This window comes from Apodemus sylvaticus, chromosome 10, assembly GCF_947179515.1.
Source record: "Apodemus sylvaticus chromosome 10, mApoSyl1.1, whole genome shotgun sequence".
Classification (NCBI taxonomy): Eukaryota; Metazoa; Chordata; class Mammalia; order Rodentia; family Muridae; genus Apodemus; species Apodemus sylvaticus.
The window spans coordinates 99,719,558-99,737,352 of record NC_067481.1 but is presented as its reverse complement, the minus strand read 5'-3'; the positions used below and the strand labels follow the sequence as shown (position 1 = coordinate 99,737,352).

The 17,795-nt window shown below is 49.9% G+C and overlaps 3 protein-coding genes across 7 annotated transcripts in view; 2 read left to right on the top strand and 1 right to left on the bottom strand.

The window, feature by feature from the left end:
• Glyr1 (glyoxylate reductase 1 homolog) overlaps nucleotides 1-10,592 on the top strand; it is a 36,142-nt gene extending 25,550 nt beyond the window's left edge. For 2 of the 4 annotated variants that reach the window (XM_052195275.1, XM_052195273.1), the window contains 6 exons: nucleotides 3,387-3,479; nucleotides 4,403-4,504; nucleotides 5,195-5,357; nucleotides 5,624-5,803; nucleotides 6,095-6,219; nucleotides 8,831-10,592. In XM_052195275.1, coding sequence (XP_052051235.1) covers nucleotides 3,387-3,479; nucleotides 4,403-4,504; nucleotides 5,195-5,357; nucleotides 5,624-5,803; nucleotides 6,095-6,219; nucleotides 8,831-8,905 — 738 coding nt within the window. In that variant the 3' untranslated portion in view covers nucleotides 8,906-10,592. Of the gene's footprint in view, nucleotides 1-3,368; nucleotides 3,480-4,402; nucleotides 4,505-5,194; nucleotides 5,358-5,623; nucleotides 5,804-6,094; nucleotides 6,220-8,830 lie in introns of all 4 variants that reach the window. The other 2 variants (XM_052195274.1, XM_052195271.1) reach the window with 1 other exon arrangement.
• A 314-nt stretch (nucleotides 10,593-10,906) lies between these two features.
• Rogdi (rogdi atypical leucine zipper) lies at nucleotides 10,907-15,468 on the top strand. Its single transcript, XM_052196797.1, has 11 exons — nucleotides 10,907-11,016; nucleotides 11,105-11,176; nucleotides 11,991-12,073; nucleotides 12,204-12,258; nucleotides 12,765-12,845; nucleotides 13,497-13,592; nucleotides 13,877-13,975; nucleotides 14,169-14,282; nucleotides 14,373-14,422; nucleotides 14,527-14,653; nucleotides 14,934-15,468. Exons 1-11 carry the CDS (start codon nucleotides 10,972-10,974, stop codon nucleotides 14,973-14,975), a joined length of 864 nt encoding a protein of 287 aa, XP_052052757.1. The 5' UTR covers nucleotides 10,907-10,971; the 3' UTR covers nucleotides 14,976-15,468.
• A 322-nt stretch (nucleotides 15,469-15,790) lies between these two features.
• Smim22 (small integral membrane protein 22) lies at nucleotides 15,791-16,742 on the bottom strand. 2 transcript variants are annotated; one of them, XM_052196768.1, is made up of 4 exons: nucleotides 16,682-16,742; nucleotides 16,228-16,360; nucleotides 16,054-16,148; nucleotides 15,791-15,853 (listed from the first exon to the last, which is right to left on the bottom strand). In XM_052196768.1, the coding sequence occupies exons 2-4, from the start codon at nucleotides 16,349-16,351 to the stop codon at nucleotides 15,812-15,814; spliced, it is 261 nt and encodes an 86-aa protein (XP_052052728.1). In that variant the 5' UTR covers nucleotides 16,352-16,360; nucleotides 16,682-16,742; the 3' UTR covers nucleotides 15,791-15,811. The 2 variants fall into 2 exon arrangements, with proteins under 2 accessions (XP_052052728.1, XP_052052729.1); XM_052196769.1 differs by having other exon boundaries at nucleotides 15,794-15,853; nucleotides 16,069-16,148.
• Between the last annotated feature and the right edge of the window lie 1,053 nt (nucleotides 16,743-17,795).

Genomic DNA, 17,795 nt, shown 5'->3' with positions numbered 1-17,795 from the left:
GGTCATCCCGCTCACTCCAGCTTAAAGATTTATTTATTGTTATACCAAAGTACACTGTAGCTGTCTTCAGACACACCATAAGAGAGTGTCAGATTTTATTGTGGATAGTTGTGAGCCACCATGTTGTTGCTAGGATTTGAACTCAGGACCTTTAGAAGAGCAGTCATTGCTCTTAACTGCTGAGCCTCTCTCTAGCCCTGTCCTTTTCTTGATGAGAAAACATGGACAAGCCAGCAAAGCATCCAAGAATTGAGTCAGGCAGGCCAAATTCAAATCACAAATGTGCTATTTACCTTCCTTGGCAAGACACTCTGCTTGTCTCCCTGTAAGTAGCTGAGTAAGAACACCTACTGCATACTGCCAGAGACTAATAGTACTCAGCTCTAAAGTCCCAACACCAGGCCTTGCAAAGACTTCTGTGAAAAAGCCATTTAGTCCTCTGGTAATCCCCTTAGAATTTCTTTTAAGGCTGTTGATAAAACTGATCTTTTGGCTGGGCACAATAATGCTTGCTTTCAATCCCAGCACTTGGGAGGCAAAGGCAAGATGTCTGAGTTCAGTGGAGGCCGGGCTGGTCTACATAGCAAGTTATAGGCCACACACACACACACACACACACTTTAAAAAGGATCTTCTGGACCTAGGAGATAGTACAGTAAGTAAAGGTACTTACCACCAAATCTAACAACCTGAGTCCTGAGTTTGATCACCAGGACCCATATTGTGGAATAGGGGACACAACTTCCCCTCTGCATTTGTCCTCTAAGCTCTGACCCACATATTCACATACACACATCACTCACTCAGTAAATAGTTGCAAAAGCAAGAAGTTTTTCAAACAGTCCTCTGGCCAGGTACAGTGTAGTCCCGGCTGGGCAAGAGGCTGAGATAAGAGGGTGTCTTGAGGCCAGACTGACTGTGTGGTAGATATAGGGACACTCTATCAAAATGATAACAAAATAGAATGCTCTGTTGGTGCTTCTGAAATAATAAAGAACGTGGATTTTGTTCTCAGGAAAGAGAGAGTACAATGCAATTTTGATGGCTCATGCATTAGGCAGAAGGATCACCATGAGTCAAAGCCAGCCTGGGCTACTTAACAAGTAAAAGGCTTACTGAGCTACAGAATTAGACGACAGTGGATGTTTGTCTCTGGCCTCTGGTACACAAGAAGCCACACATATATAACTTTAAACATAAATACACACAAATCATCAGACACACAGTGGGAACTCTCTCTCTTAGCCTAGAAACAAAACTTAAAACTTCATTCCAAAGTGGCTGCCATAGAACTCTAAGCCCCAGAAGTTGACTAGACAAGTCCAATGAAGGTGGCTTGTTATAAGCCAGTGAGGAATAGCAAAGACTGATCAGAAAAGTATCTTCAGGAAATTTGCCAAGATCATCTATAAGCAATCAAAATTCACTAAAGAAAAAGGTAAATATGGGGGCTGGAGAGATGGCTCATTGGTTAAGAACAGTAGGTACTCTTACAGAAGTCCTGAGTTTGATTCCAATTGCCCATGTGGTGTCTCACAACTATCTGAAATGGGATCTAATTCCCTCTTTTGGTGTGCATAAAGACAGATCATTCATATACATAAAATATATGAATAAATAACTCTTTTAAACATATTTTCTTAAGTTTTGTTTTTGAGGCAGGGTTTCACTATATAGCCCTGGCTTTGCCTAGAGTTCACACTATAGACTAGGCTATCCTTGAACTCACAGAGATTTACCTTCTGTCTCCCAAGTGCAAGGTAGGATTAAAGGTATGCAGCACTACAACTGGCCTTAAGGTTTTATTATTTCCTGTTTTATGTATATGAGTGTTTTACTCAAATGAGTATCTGTATGTATACATACAAATGTGTATCTGTATGTATACATACAAATGTGTATCTGTATGTATACATACAAATGTGTATCTGTATGTATACATACAAATGTGTATCTGTATGTATACATACAAATGTGTATCTGTATGTATACATACAAATGTGTATCTGTATGTATACATACAAATGTGTATCTGTATGTATACATATGCCCAGTACCCACAGAGGTCAAAAATGGGTGTTGGATCCTCCCATGTGGGTGCTGGGAATAAAAACCCAAGTCTTTTAGAAAAACAACAAGTGCTCTTAACCAATGAGCCATCTTTATAGTTCTAGATCCATAGTTATTGGATAATAACTCTCCCAAAACAAGAATTGGACAATATTGAATGTCCACCAGTCTCAGAATCACATAGAAGGTTCTCCAGCATCATTCATGTGATTCACATGTGGACACTCATGCACATGCACACAACAAAGTTAATACAATTTGGGGGAAAAAAAAAACAAAAAAAAAACATTTTTAGGGGTCCTGGGGAGATGGATCAGCGGTTAAGGGCACTGTTGGGTCTTGCAGAGGATCTAGTTTCAGTTCCAGAACCCACATGGTGGCTTATAAACATCCCTACCTCCAGTTTCAGGGAATCCAGCACATTCTGAGCACCAAGGGCACCAGGCACATATGTGGCACATATACACATATGCAGGGAAAATACTCATAAAAAGTAAAAAAGATAAACTGTTTTTTTCAAGACAGGGTTTCTCTACATAGCCCTGGCTGTCCTGGAAACCACTCTGTAGACTAGGCTGGCACCAAATTCACAGATTCACCTGCCTCTGCCTTCCAAGTGCTGGGATTAAAGTGGTCCACCACCTCCAAAAAGGTTTCTGGTATTTTTTTTTTTTTTTTTTTTAAAGCCTACTCACAAAAGTAGTGTGCTCAATTATTCTGATTATCTCTTTCAATATATTGTGGGAGGGTGGGGGTACACTGATACCAATGATGTGTTTATAGGATATTCTGGATGGTTTTAATTTTAGGGGGAAAAAAAGAAGCTAGGACTTTGAGACCCTGTATAAATCCTGACCTGCTATAGAATTTGGAACCAACCTGCCCACGCTGGACCACACAGCCCTACCCTGCTCCCTCTGCATGTGCTCTACCCTGCTCTGTACCAGTGGCTCAGGGCACTGGACTAGTTTTGCCACAGTTTTACTAGCACAGAGAAGCTGGACATAGCTCTGTTCGTATCTTGCTTTTCAGATTGCCAGCCCTCAGCAGACACTGGCCTTGTGTAAAATACCATATCATTGTAACTAGTTACCATGTTCATCTGCAGAAGCAGGACAGTCTATAAAAGTCTCTGTCCTCTTACACTCAAGGGCTTGGTTCTCCAGCTCTACTGTCCCAGGCCTCAGCCTCAGCCTCCTGCCTTGGGAGACCAGACAGGGGCACACACATCTCTGGCCTGTCCGGCATGTTTATTGTGCATTGCATGCAGCTCACGTTAGGATCTGTGACTTTTGCAGTGTGATTTGTTCATCCAGGAGGGGGCCCGCCTAGGAAGAACCCCCGCTGAAGTCGTATCAACTTGTGACATCACTTTTGCCTGTGTGTCGGATCCAAAGGCAGCCAAGGACGTAAGGATCCCCCTTCCCTCTGCATCTCAGGTCGTAGCCAAGAGAGCTGGCTGGCCTCCTCCCCTTCTCCCCTGCACACTGAGTGAGTGTCTGCATGTGGGGGGATATCCCATCTCTGGGCCAACTCGTTTCGGGAAACATGTCCAAGTTGAATTCAGACTTCCTTTAATTCTAAGAAAGAACTTAGAGTTCTTGAAGTCTGCTTAAACATTTTTCTGAACTGGTTCCAGGAATTCTACTGAGCTGGACTGTTCTGTAGCTAAGTGTCCCTTTCTTTTTTCCAAGGGCCAAGTCATATTTTAGCTGTTGCTGAATTTGTATGTGTTAGAAATTTAAGTAGAGTAGTGATCCTATTAAACTGTGTGTGAGTGATCTAGTCCAAAGAAGCCCCCAAAATCAGTAGTGAAGTTCTGTCTTTTGAACCTTGGAAAGAGAACGTGAAGATAAAAGGGAACATTCTGGAATGGCTTTTGGTTTGGTTTGATTTTTTTTGTTTGTTTGTTTTGGTTGGTTGGTTTTGACTACAGTGTTTCTCTGTGTAGCCCTGGCTGCCCTGAAATTTAGTCTATAGACCAGGCTGGCCTCGAACTCAGAGATCCGCCTGCCTCTTGAGTGCCGTGCTTATAGGCATTCGCCACCGCAGCCTAGCTTTGTCTTCTTTTTTTAATATACAATCTCACATGTAGCCCTCATTGGTCTGGAACTGGCTATGTAAGTAGACCAGACTAGTCTGGAACTCACAGAGATCCCTCTGCCTGAAATTACTTTTCTCTCCCATACATATTTAGTGGCTCTTTCATTTTCATTTTTAATAGTTAACTTCTGACCAGGAAGTAAACTCGAAAAAACCAACAGATTATGTTCTGCAGGGACTCCTGAGCACTTAACTGCAAGGCTGTTGCTTCTCCATTGTGTCCCCACAGCTGGTGTTGGGCCCCAGCGGTGTGCTGCAAGGAATCCGCCCCGGGAAGTGCTATGTGGACATGTCAACGGTGGACGCAGATACAGTCACCGAGCTGGCCCAGGTAGCAGCCTTATGTAGGCTGACTCTGGACCATCTTTTCAGTGGGAGCCCAAGACCCAGGCTGACCACACCCAAGTACGGGCAGTTTGCTTACACTAGAACCAAAGCCAGAGCGGACGTCGGGAGCCTTGGGACTAGTCTCTTGACTGTCCCCCTTCAGAACCTCAGCTGGTTGGAACGGCCATGGAAGGTCACTGCAGGCTAGTAGACAGGAGGTCCCATGCTGTCAGCCCTCCTACAGTGAGAAGCCTTCAGACTGCCAGTGTGGCCTTTTTCGCTTAAGCAGCTGTCTACAGTTGAGTCTAGTATAGTGTCCTCTTCCCAGTCTTATGGTCCCACTTGTATTCTGAGGGTGGCTGAACTTAGGGATGGATGGGCAGGGTCCAGAGGGCAGGAGTTCAGTCCTGGCATCGTTATGGCCACGTTTGCCCCTTGGTCTCTGACAATCAGAGCACTGGAAAACAAGATAGAGACACTCACTACTTCCCTTATTTTCTGTGACTCAACTTCTGTATAAGGATAGCCTATTTGACCCACTACAGTAGTAGGCTTTGGTACATGTGTTGGCTTTAGGACTTTTGATAGCAACATGCTAACATATTCTATAATGAGAAACCATGGCCCCCAAAGATGTTCCCTCCTCCATAATTGGAGAAGGAAGACCAATCAGAAGCTATGGCTTTCCTTACAGGTGATTGTATCCAGAGGGGGGCGCTTTCTGGAAGCCCCAGTCTCAGGGAATCAGCAGCTGTCCAATGATGGGATGTTGGTGATCTTAGCAGCCGGAGACAGGGGCTTGTATGAGGACTGCAGCAGCTGCTTCCAGGCAATGGGGAAGACCTCCTTCTTTTTAGGTAATACACCTACCCACCTACCTGGCCACGTTGGGCCTGAAGGCTTGTGGGTAGGGCAGCTACATTGGTGACAGTGTCTGTTCCACATGGCCTTCTCACCAGGCTTCCTAAAAGAAGGCTTCTTTTTCCAGGCACAATTAGTACCTGGAAGGAAAAAGAACCATTTCTGTCTAGGACAGATGAAAGGTTTTCAGGGTGCATGGGTGAAGGCAGGTGGAGATGACCCGCCTATAGAATTCTTGGGATGTGACTTTTGCCCTGAGCAGGTGAAGTTGGCAATGCAGCCAAGATGATGCTGATTGTGAACATGGTCCAAGGGAGCTTCATGGCCACCATTGCTGAGGGGCTGACACTGGCCCAGGTGACAGGCCAATCACAGCAGACACTCTTGGACATCCTTAATCAGGGACAATTGGCCAGCATCTTTCTGGACCAGAAGTGCCAAAGTAAGTCACCTTTGACTTCTCTTCTTGCAATTTTATTTCCATTAGAGCTGAGCAGCTGGGTCAAACCATCAGGAAAGAGAGTCATTTCATGGTTCATTGTGTTTAGAGAGCCCCCTTTCCAGTTAGTCCTTGCCTAGGTCAGAGGAGTCCCAGAGACACAGTGAAAATGAGTGGGGCCTGAGTCTTTTGGACATGGAGAAGGACAGGACTGTGCCTTTTGGAAATGCTGGAAGTGAAAGGCAATCTTCATCTAGATCTTTAAACTTCTGATGAATGGTTTTCCCTTCTCAGATATACTACAAGGAAACTTTAAACCTGACTTCTACCTGAAGTACATTCAGAAGGATCTCCGCCTGGCCATCGCATTGGGTGACGCAGTGAACCACCCCACTCCCATGGCAGCTGCAGCCAATGAGGTGACTTGATGGCAAGGGGCCCGGGCACACACCCTTGCGTTTATCACACTGCAGTGAACCAAGAAAGGAAGGAACATCACATATAGAATTGCACTGGTTCTGTCTTTAAATTAGGAGTTTCAGGAATGAACCTGAAAGTTCATTTCCTTCTCAACCACAGTAATTATTTTCTTTGTGATTTCTTCCTTGATCTTTGGATTACTTGAAAGTTTTTCTAGCCAAGTATGGCCATATATACTGTAGCCCTAGCTAAGGCTGAAGTAGAAGGTTCAAGGCCAGCCTGCACAATGTAGTGAGAGTCTGTCTCAAAACAAAGATTATACAGAAGGGACTAGAGATACCATTTCTTGGTAGAGTACTTACCTGGCATGTACAAGACCCTGCGTTCAATCCCTAATGCCACGAAAAGAAAAAAGAAAATGGGATGTCTGTGCAGTGGCTGATGGGTGTTGCTTACTTAGTGAACAAAGTGCTTGATGATTCATATCATAGGACTCCAGCTGTGACTGGAATCTCTGTTACTCTCATCTAATTCTGCCCTTCATTTCATAGCTCAAACTATCTTGGATCTCATTAGGTAGCCCAGACTAGCCTCAAGTCCACAATCCCCCTGCCTTAATATCCATAGTGCTTGTATTTCCACATACCTGGCTGTTGTGTCCTGTGTACACAGCCTATGGTTGGGGCTTGCATTTTTATCCATCTTGAGTTTCTACTTACCAGTTACAGCGCTTGCTCCAGTCACATCATTTCCCATCTGTCTCCTAAGTAGCTGTCTTCAGACAGACTAGAAGAGGGCGTCAGATCCCATTACAGATGGTTGTGAGCCACCATTTGGTTGCTGGAACTTGAACTCAGGAACTCTGGACGAGTAGTTAGTGTTCTTAACTGCTGAGCCATCTCTCCAGCCCAGTAGCTAGAATTTTAACTTCCATTTAATTTCTTCTTTTTTAAAAACACTTTTTAGGACTGGAGAGATGGCTCAGCATTTCCTGCCTGTGAAGGTATTCTTGGTGTTCAGGCTAGAAAGCTACTCGGCCTTCATTATGCATTCACAGATATACCAGAGCTATGTGTATTCTCCTTTATAGTAGCTCTGCTTAGACTGTTCAGCTGCATATCACCTTGCCTTTAACACAGTGGCTTTGATTCTTTTCAAGCTTTCCTGCAATGACTAGAGTCTTAGATGGCTTCTATTGCTAGACCTGCTCTAGGTTCTGGAACAGGCTGTTATACAAGCGGCTCTCCCATCTTCACATCACTTCAATTTTAATGGAAGGAAACACAAACTTGACACTTTTAAACAAGTAAAAACTGTAAAGAGTATAATAAATACAGTTTGGAGAAGGCTGAACAGGAAGAAACACTCAGCAGTTAAAAGTGTGCCCAGACACAGGCAACACACCCATACACATACAAAATCAATGGCACCTTTAATCCCAAAACTCAAGAGGCAGGTGCAGTCTGATCAGTGAGTTAGAGACAAGCCTAGTCTACATAGTGAACCAGCCAGGGCTATAGAGAGAGACCCTTTCTTTAAAACAATAGTAGTAAATAAACCGGGCATGGTATACAGAGTTCCAGGAGAGCTGGGGCTGTAAAGTGAGAAGATAAAAACAGCTGGGCGGTGGTGGCGCACGCCTGTAATCCCAGCACTCTGGGAGGCAGAGGCAGGCGGATTTCTGAGTTCGAGGCCAGCCTGGTCTACAGAGTGAGTTCTAGAACAGTCAGGGCTACACAGAGAAACCCTGTCTCGAAAAAACCAAATCCAAAAAACCAAAAAAAATAAAAAAAAACAAAAAAAAAACCCAAACAAACAGACAGACATGAGATGATGGTAGGCTGTAAGAAAGCCCTGTCTCAACAACCAAACCCAAACACTGGGGCTGATGGCTCAGGAGCCAAGAGAACTCAGGAGCCAAGAGAATCTGAATCCAGGGGGCCTGGGTTCAGATTCCAGCACCCGTGTTTGTGGCAGGACATCCAACCCCCTCTGTTGGCCTCTGAGAACACCAGGCACCCAAATGGTGCACAGACATACATGCAGGCAAAGACATAAGAAATAATAAAATAAATCTTAAAATTGAATAGAACAAGAAGTAATAAATAAAATAGTGTATGTAGGCTCTAAGGTAATACATAAAACCAGAGGCTGATACAGTCAGTGGGCACAGCCGCTGTGTGGAGAGGGAGCTCAGGAGCCTTCGGGAAGTCTTCGGGGAGTCGGTTGGGAAGTGCCAGCCATTTTTAAAGAAAGTAGGGCACAGTGATCCTGGGTGTAATAAAACATCCTCAGAAAGCCGCATTGAGGGCTGCCACCTTGACTGCTAACAGCACTGAGCACTTCACATGTCTGAGTAAATGCAGCCCTCTCAATAAAGCCATGAGGGCTGTGACTATTCCTTCTTCAGATGGGGCTGTGGCAGAAGCCCACAGGCTAGGGCATTTGCCCCACATCAAGCCAAAAACTCAGATCCACATATCTCAAGCTCCAGGTCCTGCCTACTAAGCAACAGGCTAGAACAATCTGAAAAGCCTCCAGGGATCAGGGCTCTTCCACATAGTAGCTCTGTAGCTGGAGACCAACCTCCCTCTCTCTCTCTTTCTCCAGGTATACAAAAGAGCCAAGGCGCTGGACCAGTCTGACAATGACATGTCTGCCGTGTACCGGGCCTACATACACTAAGCCTTGCCTGCCCACCTACCCGCCATCTTCCCCTGACCTCCCTTCCCAGTGTGGGGTCAGGGTTCTGGGACTTAGCTCTGGACCAGTCACCTGTCTCCATTTCCTTTTATACAGACTCTGAGACTTGCATCAGCACAGTACACAGCAGCACCCTCCCTCCCTGAGGCCCTGGCCAGGGATAAGAGGATCTATCTCTACAGGTGGCTGTGAAGAAGCTCTTGAGCTGGGCATTGATTGGCCCTGGAGCAGGAGGCTGTGTATACTCTGTTTCTCTTGTGTTCTCTGTCTCTGTCACACACATACAGGCACACACACACACCCAGGATAGAAGCTACCAGGAACTGCTGCCTGGCTGTTCTTGCAAGCTTGTCTTATCTCAAAACCCTCTGGTCAAGAGACTGGGGGGAGTAGAATTGGCAGGGAGCACAGGAAGCTTTCCTCAACTTCCCCAGGACAGAGACTGGCAGAGGGTCCATGGCCCCCACTGGACCCCTGAAAGGAGAGGCCCCTCAGCCATCATGAACCAGCAGATTCCTGAGGAGGCTCTCTGGATCTTCAGCTGAGGAGGATTTTCCTGTAGACACTACCATTACGCAGCAGCTCCCAGAATGTCTCTGTGAACTGAAGAGAGACCAGCCTAGCCACATAGACACCTCTTCGGGGAGAGCAGAGTCCACAGTCTTCAACTCCCTGGCTGTTGTCTCTGTAACCAGAGCCTGGTCCTCCCAGGAGGTTTTATTTGGATTTGCATTCCAGCCCATGGGAAGGGGTCTTCAGGGCATTGGGAGCAGCAGAGTGTGTGGGTGGCTCCTTCCTGTTTCCGTTATGGCGGTCTCGAGCTGGGCTCCCTGTTCAGCCTGCTCTACACAGGTCCCCTGCATGTCCCTCTTCCCCTTTTCCTTCCATGGAGACATTTCTGTCCCATCCTCTTTTGACCCAGACCCAGCCTGATCAACACCAGTAATGAGCATCTCATAGGTGAGCATTCACAGGCTGGGCCTCAGATGAGGAGCCTCACTAATGCCAGTATCAGTGGTTCCAAGTCCTGGGCTTGGGGGCAGACTTGAAGCATTTCTCCTTGAAGAGGGGACCAAAGAGGCATAGAATGTCACATGAGAAGAATCACCTGAGGAGGCCTTCCTCATGAGTTTGGATTTCCAAAGCCACAATTTGACTTTTCCACCTGGGATAAGGATCTCAGGACATGGGCATAGAGCAGGGGATGCTTGTGGAGTTAGTTCAGCGCAGCTCATCCACTGGGATGCTGAACAGTCTGTCTGGACACAGCCTGGCTTGGTCCTGGGGGTTGGGGGTGGGGAAGATGCTGTAAGGAAACCGGTTAGTCAATGTTGTCTTAATATTGTTGACAATTCTGTAAAGTTCCTTTTTATGACTATTTCTGTTTAAGCTATTTCACCTTTCATTTTGAAATCCTTTTCCTTTTATGGAGAAAATGTGACATTGTGAAAATGCTTGTAAGAAAGCCCCTACTCCCTCTTTTCCTTTAAATGACAAATCTAGGTGATTAAGGTTGTGAATTTTTATTTTCACTTTGTTTTTAATGAACATTTTGTCTTTCAGAATAGGATTGTGTGATAATGTTTAAATGGCAAAAACAAAACTTGATTTTGTGCAATTAACAAAGCTACTGCAAGGAAAAAAAAATAAAACATTTCTTGGTACCATAGCTGTGCCACTTGTGCCCAAATGTTTTAGGAACCTAGGTAGGAGCCAACCCACCTGATTCTTTTCCTGTGCAACCCTGTTGAGCGGGCGCCATCTGGCGGGACAGTACAGGAATAACTTGGTGATGGACGGCCCCGCCGACCAATCAGTCAGCAGGAGAGCTAGATAGCCCCCGCCCCTACTTAGAAAACGTGGCCTGTCCCTCTAGCCACTCACCACCCAGGACTGGAAGCTGCAGCCGGTCGCCTGAGGCGTGCCTGCTTGGGGGCGGAGCTTGTGCCCGATTCACCAATCGGTCACAGGAGGAGGAGGAAAAGGGGGCGAGCGTTACGCGCCAAGCTCCAGACTACAGACCTTAGAGACAGCGGACGGCCGGGGCGATGGCGACCGCGATGGCTGCGAGCGCCGCGGAGCGGGCAGTACTGGTGGGATGCGAGCGGCGGGCAAGGGGCAGCGGGCGGACAGCCGACAGGCGGCGGGGATGGGATGGGTTTGACGCCGCGCTGTCCGCAGGAAGAGGAGTTTCGCTGGTTGCTGCACGCTGAGGTGCACGCCGTGCTGAGACAGCTGCAGGACATCCTCAAGGTAACGCACCCGCCGGTCCCGCCCGGCCTACCATCCTTCCTATCCTCCGGGTCCTGCGAATCGCGCACAGCAGATGCTGAGCGTGACCCGTGCAGATACCCACTTCTGAGAGTACAGTACAGACGCAGGCATGGTGGCATGTAATTACACATGCAGTGTGTGTGCGCAGCAAGGTCTTAGACCCTAGATTAGCACCAGGTCGTGAGTGCGAACTATCTTTGAAACAGCCATTTCATCTGTGAGCAAACAGGGTGATGGTGAAAGCTTGTGATTTCAGCACTCGATGAGTGAGGCTAGAGGTTCACGGGTTAGAAGCTAGCCTTAAGCTCCATTATGAAACACTGTTTCAAACAAAACAGTCTCAAAACAAATACTGATAATCCAAGCAATGAAGTGATCTCATCCAAATCACCAGACTTCTGAGCCTGTTCCCTTACCCTAACCAGGCTCACAAAGCTGTTGCAAAGATAATAAACTATCTCATAAAATGCCTAGGAGAGTGACCTAGGAAAGCTCGTTACTGTGACTACTGATTGCCTGATTCCCTGACTCTGCTCCCAACACATATCACAGCACTCCAGTTAGCTAGGTACTGTGCCTCTCTGTTCTGTGTTCCCACCTGGCTGCTCAGGATTGGAATGAACCAGTCTGAACTCACAGAATCTTGGAGGTTTAGTGGGGCAAAGGCGGAAGGAGCCAGGTCAGGCCTGGCCTCCTTGTCCCTTCTCCCGCTAATCTGGCAAAGTATCTAGGCCTTGGAATGGAACACTGGCCAGACTGAGGTGAGGTGTTGGGCCTGCCCTGTCTTCCACAGGAGGCCTCTCTCCGCTTCACTCTTCCAGGCCCCAGCACCGAGGCTCCTGCCAAGCAGGAGAACTTCATCCTGGGCAGCTGTGGGTGAGCTGGGTTGGGCAGGAGCCTTTGGAAGGGCCATACACCTGGGAGGAGGACGTGCCCTTGGTACTGTGGGGCAGTCTGCCGGGGGAGGGAGCAGTAGCAGGCACCCCCTGACTCCTGTGTGTCACAGCACAGACCAGGTCAAAGGGGTGCTGACTCTGCAAGGAGATGCCCTCAGCCAGGCGGTGAGTCCCCCCGGGGCCCTATCCCCCAACAATCCTGCTGGTGACAAGGATGGTGATGGCTTAGCTCTGCCTCAGCTTGCAGTGTGACCCTGGTCTGACCCTTGTCTTCTCAGACCTGTTTCCTTGTATGTCTGTTACGTAAAAGGCAACCCTCACACTACACCACAAGACAGGCTTTAGATTCCGGGAGGGACAAGATGTGGGTGGCTTTACATTTCGTGCAGCCTGTCTTCTGGACCCCGTGAAAATACAAACATTGAAAGCCAAGGCTACCCTCTAAGCTAAGGCCTCAAGGCCCTGGGGACAGCCTTTTCCCCACTGTTCTGTCTATACCACGCCCCTCCCTCCAGCCCTTCCCCTCTCTCAGCTCCTTTCCCCTCTCAGGGCTTTGTGGTCCTTCCTGGATCAGACTTACTTTCTTGTCATTCCTGTTTATCTCCCAACCCACTGGCTGAGGTGCCTGGGGCCTCAGCCACCCACCCATCCCCTGCATTGCGGCCTCACAGGATGTGAACTTGAAGATGCCTCGGAACAACCAGCTGTTGCACTTCGCCTTCCGGGAGGACAAGCAGTGGAAGCTGCAGCAGGTGAGGTCCACTGCCCAACCTGGGCTCAGGCCCCAGGGCAGGCCTGAGCTAAGGCCTCCCTGGAGAAGTATGGCAGTAGGGACTTTGTGACCACAGCAAACATAGCAGAATTGGGGTGGTGGTGCCTTGGGAACCCAGAGCCTGCTCCACATTAGAGATGTGAAACCAGCCCTACCATGTGAGGACAGCTAAAGGTCTCTTTGTCACTTAACAGGGGCTTCCTAGGTACCATGAATCACGCACAAGCCTCCTGCCTACCCATAGGCCAGTGACACACATGGGCACGTGTGTACACACACACACACACACACACACACACCCCGTGATCTGAAGCTGGTTCCCAGGTCCCCCCTCCTGGCTTCTCCCTAGGCACGCCTGTTTCCTCCCTTGGGCCCTGCACACTTCCCCCAACCTTGTGGGTGCACTAGGACTTGTCTTTTGAGCAATGACTGCACAGAGCCAAGAACCAGCATGGCTGCCATGATTGCCCAGAACCTGGCCATCCAGGTTCAAATACTCCAGCTTTGGAGGTGATCAAGACCAGCACCTTCTCCTGGGAGCTTAGCCTCTCAAGGGGGCCCCGTGTTCTAGGATCAGGCTTCCCTGAAACTGACGGACTTCGTTTATGGGGGCATGGGGGGCTGTTTCTAGATCCAGGATGCCAGGAACCACGTGAGCCAAGCTATTTACCTCCTAGCAAACCGGGATGAGAGCTACCAGTTCAAGACGGGAGCGGAGGTCCTCAAGGTACTCTTCCCGTTAGCGCTTTCCCTGGACTGGAAGGCGGGCCCTATGCCCCCAGGCTTCTCTAGAAGCTTCCTTCCCAGCCCTTACTCACTGGGCCGGCCACATCCAGCTGATGACCTGAATTACTGCATCTGCTGGCGTTGCTGAGCTTAGGCCTGGGAACCATGGTCACCTAGCAAGAACAGAAGCCACAGATGTGGCTTGCTGATGCTAGGGACTGGGACACAGGGGACCCCAACGGCTGCTGCCCAAGTCGCAGTGGCCGCCTGCCCCTCCCCCTCCAGCTCATGGATGCTGTTATGCTGCAACTGACTAGAGCCAGAAACCGGCTCACTACCCCAGCCACCCTCACCCTGCCGGAGATTGCCGCCAGCGGCCTCACGGTCAGTACCTCAGATGCTCCCTGCCCCCAATAAGAAGTGGGCTGGGTTCTTGGCCTGCATCCTGCCCCCAATATGTTAACCCAGTTTACAGCCAGTGGGAATAGGGCTGGGCTACCCCTCTCCCCGTAATTCCATACCCTGTAGCAGCGCAGCCTAAAGTTGGAGAGGGCCTCATCCCTCCTGCCTCCTCCAGCGGATGTTTGCACCTACCCTACCGTCTGACCTGCTGGTCAATGTCTACATCAACCTCAACAAGCTGTGCCTCACTGTGTACCAGCTGCACCCTCTGCAGCCCACCTCCACCAAGGTACACTTCTCCCCACCTCCCGACGCCCCCACAGCAGCCCTGCTGAGGGCCCTCCACCCAGACCTCACAGCCTCTGCTGCTTCTGCCTAGAACTTCCGCCCTGCCGGCGGCGCAGTGCTACACAGCCCTGGAGCCATGTTGTAAGTGTGCAGGAAGGGGTCCTAGAGCCCCTCCCCCTCCTCCATCTGCTCTGGGGTCTGGGTCCCGGCCTGCCCTCAGGGATTCACTTCTTATCCTCCTGCAGTGAGTGGGGCTCGCAGCGCCTTGAGGTGAGCCACGTACACAAGGTAGAATGTGTGATTCCCTGGCTCAACGATGCCCTGGTGTACTTCACGGTCTCCCTGCAGCTCTGCCAGCAGCTCAAAGACAAGGTGTGTCCAGGGCGTGTGGGGCAGGGAGCAGGCCGTGCAGGGCACGCCTCACACTCCCTAAGTACTCCTGCAGTGTAAAGCCCATTATACCAAACATACCAGTCATCCAGCAACGGTTCTCAGTCACAGTCCCCTTCTGTAACCTTAACATCTCATTTGGGTCCTAGTGGGTAGAGCGCGCACACACAGACACACACACACACACATACACACACACCTGTCATACCCCCTGAAGCCGGTCCTACCGAGCCTGTGGTTGACCAAGCCCCATCCTCTGCAGATCTCTGTGTTTTCGAGCTACTGGAGCTTCCGACCCTTCTGAGCAAGCACCTGCGGAATCCTCCCAGGAGGGTAACCCTGACTTGTGGTCCCTCGCCCCAACACGTACCCCCTGCAGTGCCTGTCACTGTCGGGCACCCCCATGTTATTCTCCCTCCTCACTACCCTGTGGTCCTGATAGGCATGAATATGAGAGGCACTGGAGAAAGGGGGTGCTGGCTTGGTTTTTTTGATTAGGGGAGGGGGGTCAGTCAAGATGAGCTGAGGCGTGGTCATGCTCCTAACCCTGCCTTCCTGGACACTCCGGGAACCTTTGGACTAAGGGTGGGCCCAAGCCCAGGCCCCTCCCCTCTCCCATCCTCTCAGCTCCCATTAGAGAGCGAGGGATGGGGTTAGAACTCAGCTGTGAGGTGGAGGAGGGAAGAGGGACCTGGGCCAGGCGAAGCAGCCTCCCTGTAAATAAGGTGCAGCACCAGGACCATTTGTTCTGTGACCTCAACCCACCTCTAAGAAATAAAAATCAGATTTTGGCTGGAGTCCTGTTGTCTGTCTGTCTGTCTGCCTACTTAGTAGAGACTAGTTGAAGTCCCTGGTGGTGTTCCCGTGGCCTGATTTTCCTCACTCTAATACCATGTCAAGGCCTCCGAGGTACAGTTCATAATCCTCCTGCCTCAGTCTCTTGAATGCTGGCATCACAGCCGGTGCCCAGGCTGCAGAGTGGCCCCATGGGGTCATGGAAGTTCAGAGTGTAAAAGGGAGTCATGAATACATCGTGGTGCGCCACCACACCGCCCCTGACAGGGTTAGAACAGTCCAGACTCAGGCTTTGGCAAACACTGGCTCTGTTACTGTCATCCGGCAGCCAAGGGCAAGCAAGCATTAAGGTTCCAGGGCCAAGTTATCCACACCCTTGGGCTTTTCCTGCAAGAGAAACAGAAGGGCCCCATAGGTGACACTCCAAAGCTCAGCCTGAACCCTCTCCAGAACGCCCTGCCCCACCCGCCCAGCCCCAGCGCAGGTGTGAGGGAGGCTTCTATGGGAGGGCCCGCCCCCGCCCCCGCCCCCGCCCCTCTCTGAGTCGCAGGCACCCACCCTTCCTAGGTCTATCTTCCCAGGCTCACCTTCCGGGGGCTCACCTTCCGGGGCCTGGGGGAGGTACAACAGCAGCAGCAGCAGCAGTGCACAACCACCAGCAACAGCAACAGCACCACGGTGCCTGGAGACCAGACAGAGAGGCGTCCTGATGCGGCCCTGCCCCCGACACCAGGGGTGGCAGGATAAGGAGCAGCACTCACCCACAAACGTGAGGAAGACCACAAAGGCAGCGATGTCCCATTCCGACTGGAACAGCTGCCGGCTCTTCAGCCTCCCTAGTACATCCTCGGCAGAGGCCTGGAGCTCATCAGCAGAAAGTCCCATCTCAGCTCCCTGCCCCAGATCCCCAAAGGGCCACCTCAGTCCAGGCCTCTCTCAGGCCGTACAGTCTGACCCTACCCTGAGATGACCCTTGACCACTGCCCCCTTATCGTCCTGTCCTCAGCCTTCTGCACTGTAATCCCTCCAACCTCTTCCTCTGTCCCCCATTCCTGCTCCAGACCCAGCAACCTCTCCCTTCCCTGTTCCTTTCTCCACTTTCTCCTCCCCTAGACCTAGGGTCCCCACACTGACCCTGACCTGGGCAGCCCCAACCCACCCACTGCCTTTACCTCCTCTCTCCCTAGCAAGGCTGATTCCAGTGCCCCTACCTACCTCTCTCCCCCAAGCCAGGTAGATCCTGGGAGCTCACATTGCTTCCTGCTTCCGGATCCGCACCACCTGAAACCTTAGCAACCAGCCCCGCCCTCCTCTCCAGGGCCTGCTGCCAGGCAAAGGCCAGGGCCCAGCTGACTGCAGGGGCCTAGGGAGGCAGGCCACAGGGCTGTGACAGTTGCTTTGTACCCCAGAATTTTTTTCACCTCTTCTTAGTATCCTAGATATCTTAGTGACTTTTCTATTACTGTGCCCAAACACCAGGACCGAGATAACTTATTTTTTAAAAAGCATTTAATGGGGACTCACATTCCAGAGGGTTAGAGTCCATCAGGGCCTGGGGTCCTTGCCCTTGGAGCTGTGACCTTCCCCAGTGAGAGCAGATCTCACTGCTGCTGTATTCTTGGCACCTGAGAGTCTAGCTGCTGTGCTCAGCCTAAGCACATGTGGCCATGTGTGACTCTCTGATTTGTGTGGCTGGCCCTTTAATGGTTTGGGCAGGGGGAAGCATCCAGTGTTGGGCCTCTCACCTGACACAGCATACACCTTCCCTGCCTTATTCACAGTGATTACAAAGAGATAACCTCACCAGTCCCATTTTCTTCCACATGTGCAAGCAAACTGGGGGCTGGACACATAGCCGAGTTGGTGGGTTGCCTGCGATCTGAGCTTTAATCCTGTTACTTAGAAGTAAAAAAAAAAAAAAAAAAAAAAAAAAGGCAGTGGTGCCACACACCTTTAATTCCAGCACTTGGAGGCAGAGGCAGGCAGATTTCTGAGGCCAGCCTGGTCTATAGAGTGAGTTCCAGGACAGCCAGGGCTACACAGAGGAACCTGTCTCGGGGAAAAAAAAAAAAGTTCAAGGCTATCCTCAACTACATAATACACTTAAAGCTGGCTGAACTTCATGAGACTATTTCAGAAAAGGATTGGGGCGGCTAGCAAGATCAACAGGTTATCAACAGGGCAACAGGGGAGATCAACCCCTGTAACACACGTAATGGAGAGGACTCTGTGAAGCTGTCCATTCACCTCCACATGCACACCGTGCCACACGTGTCGATATGTACACAGGCACAGTAAAAGGAAGGAAGGAAGCTGGGACATTGTGACT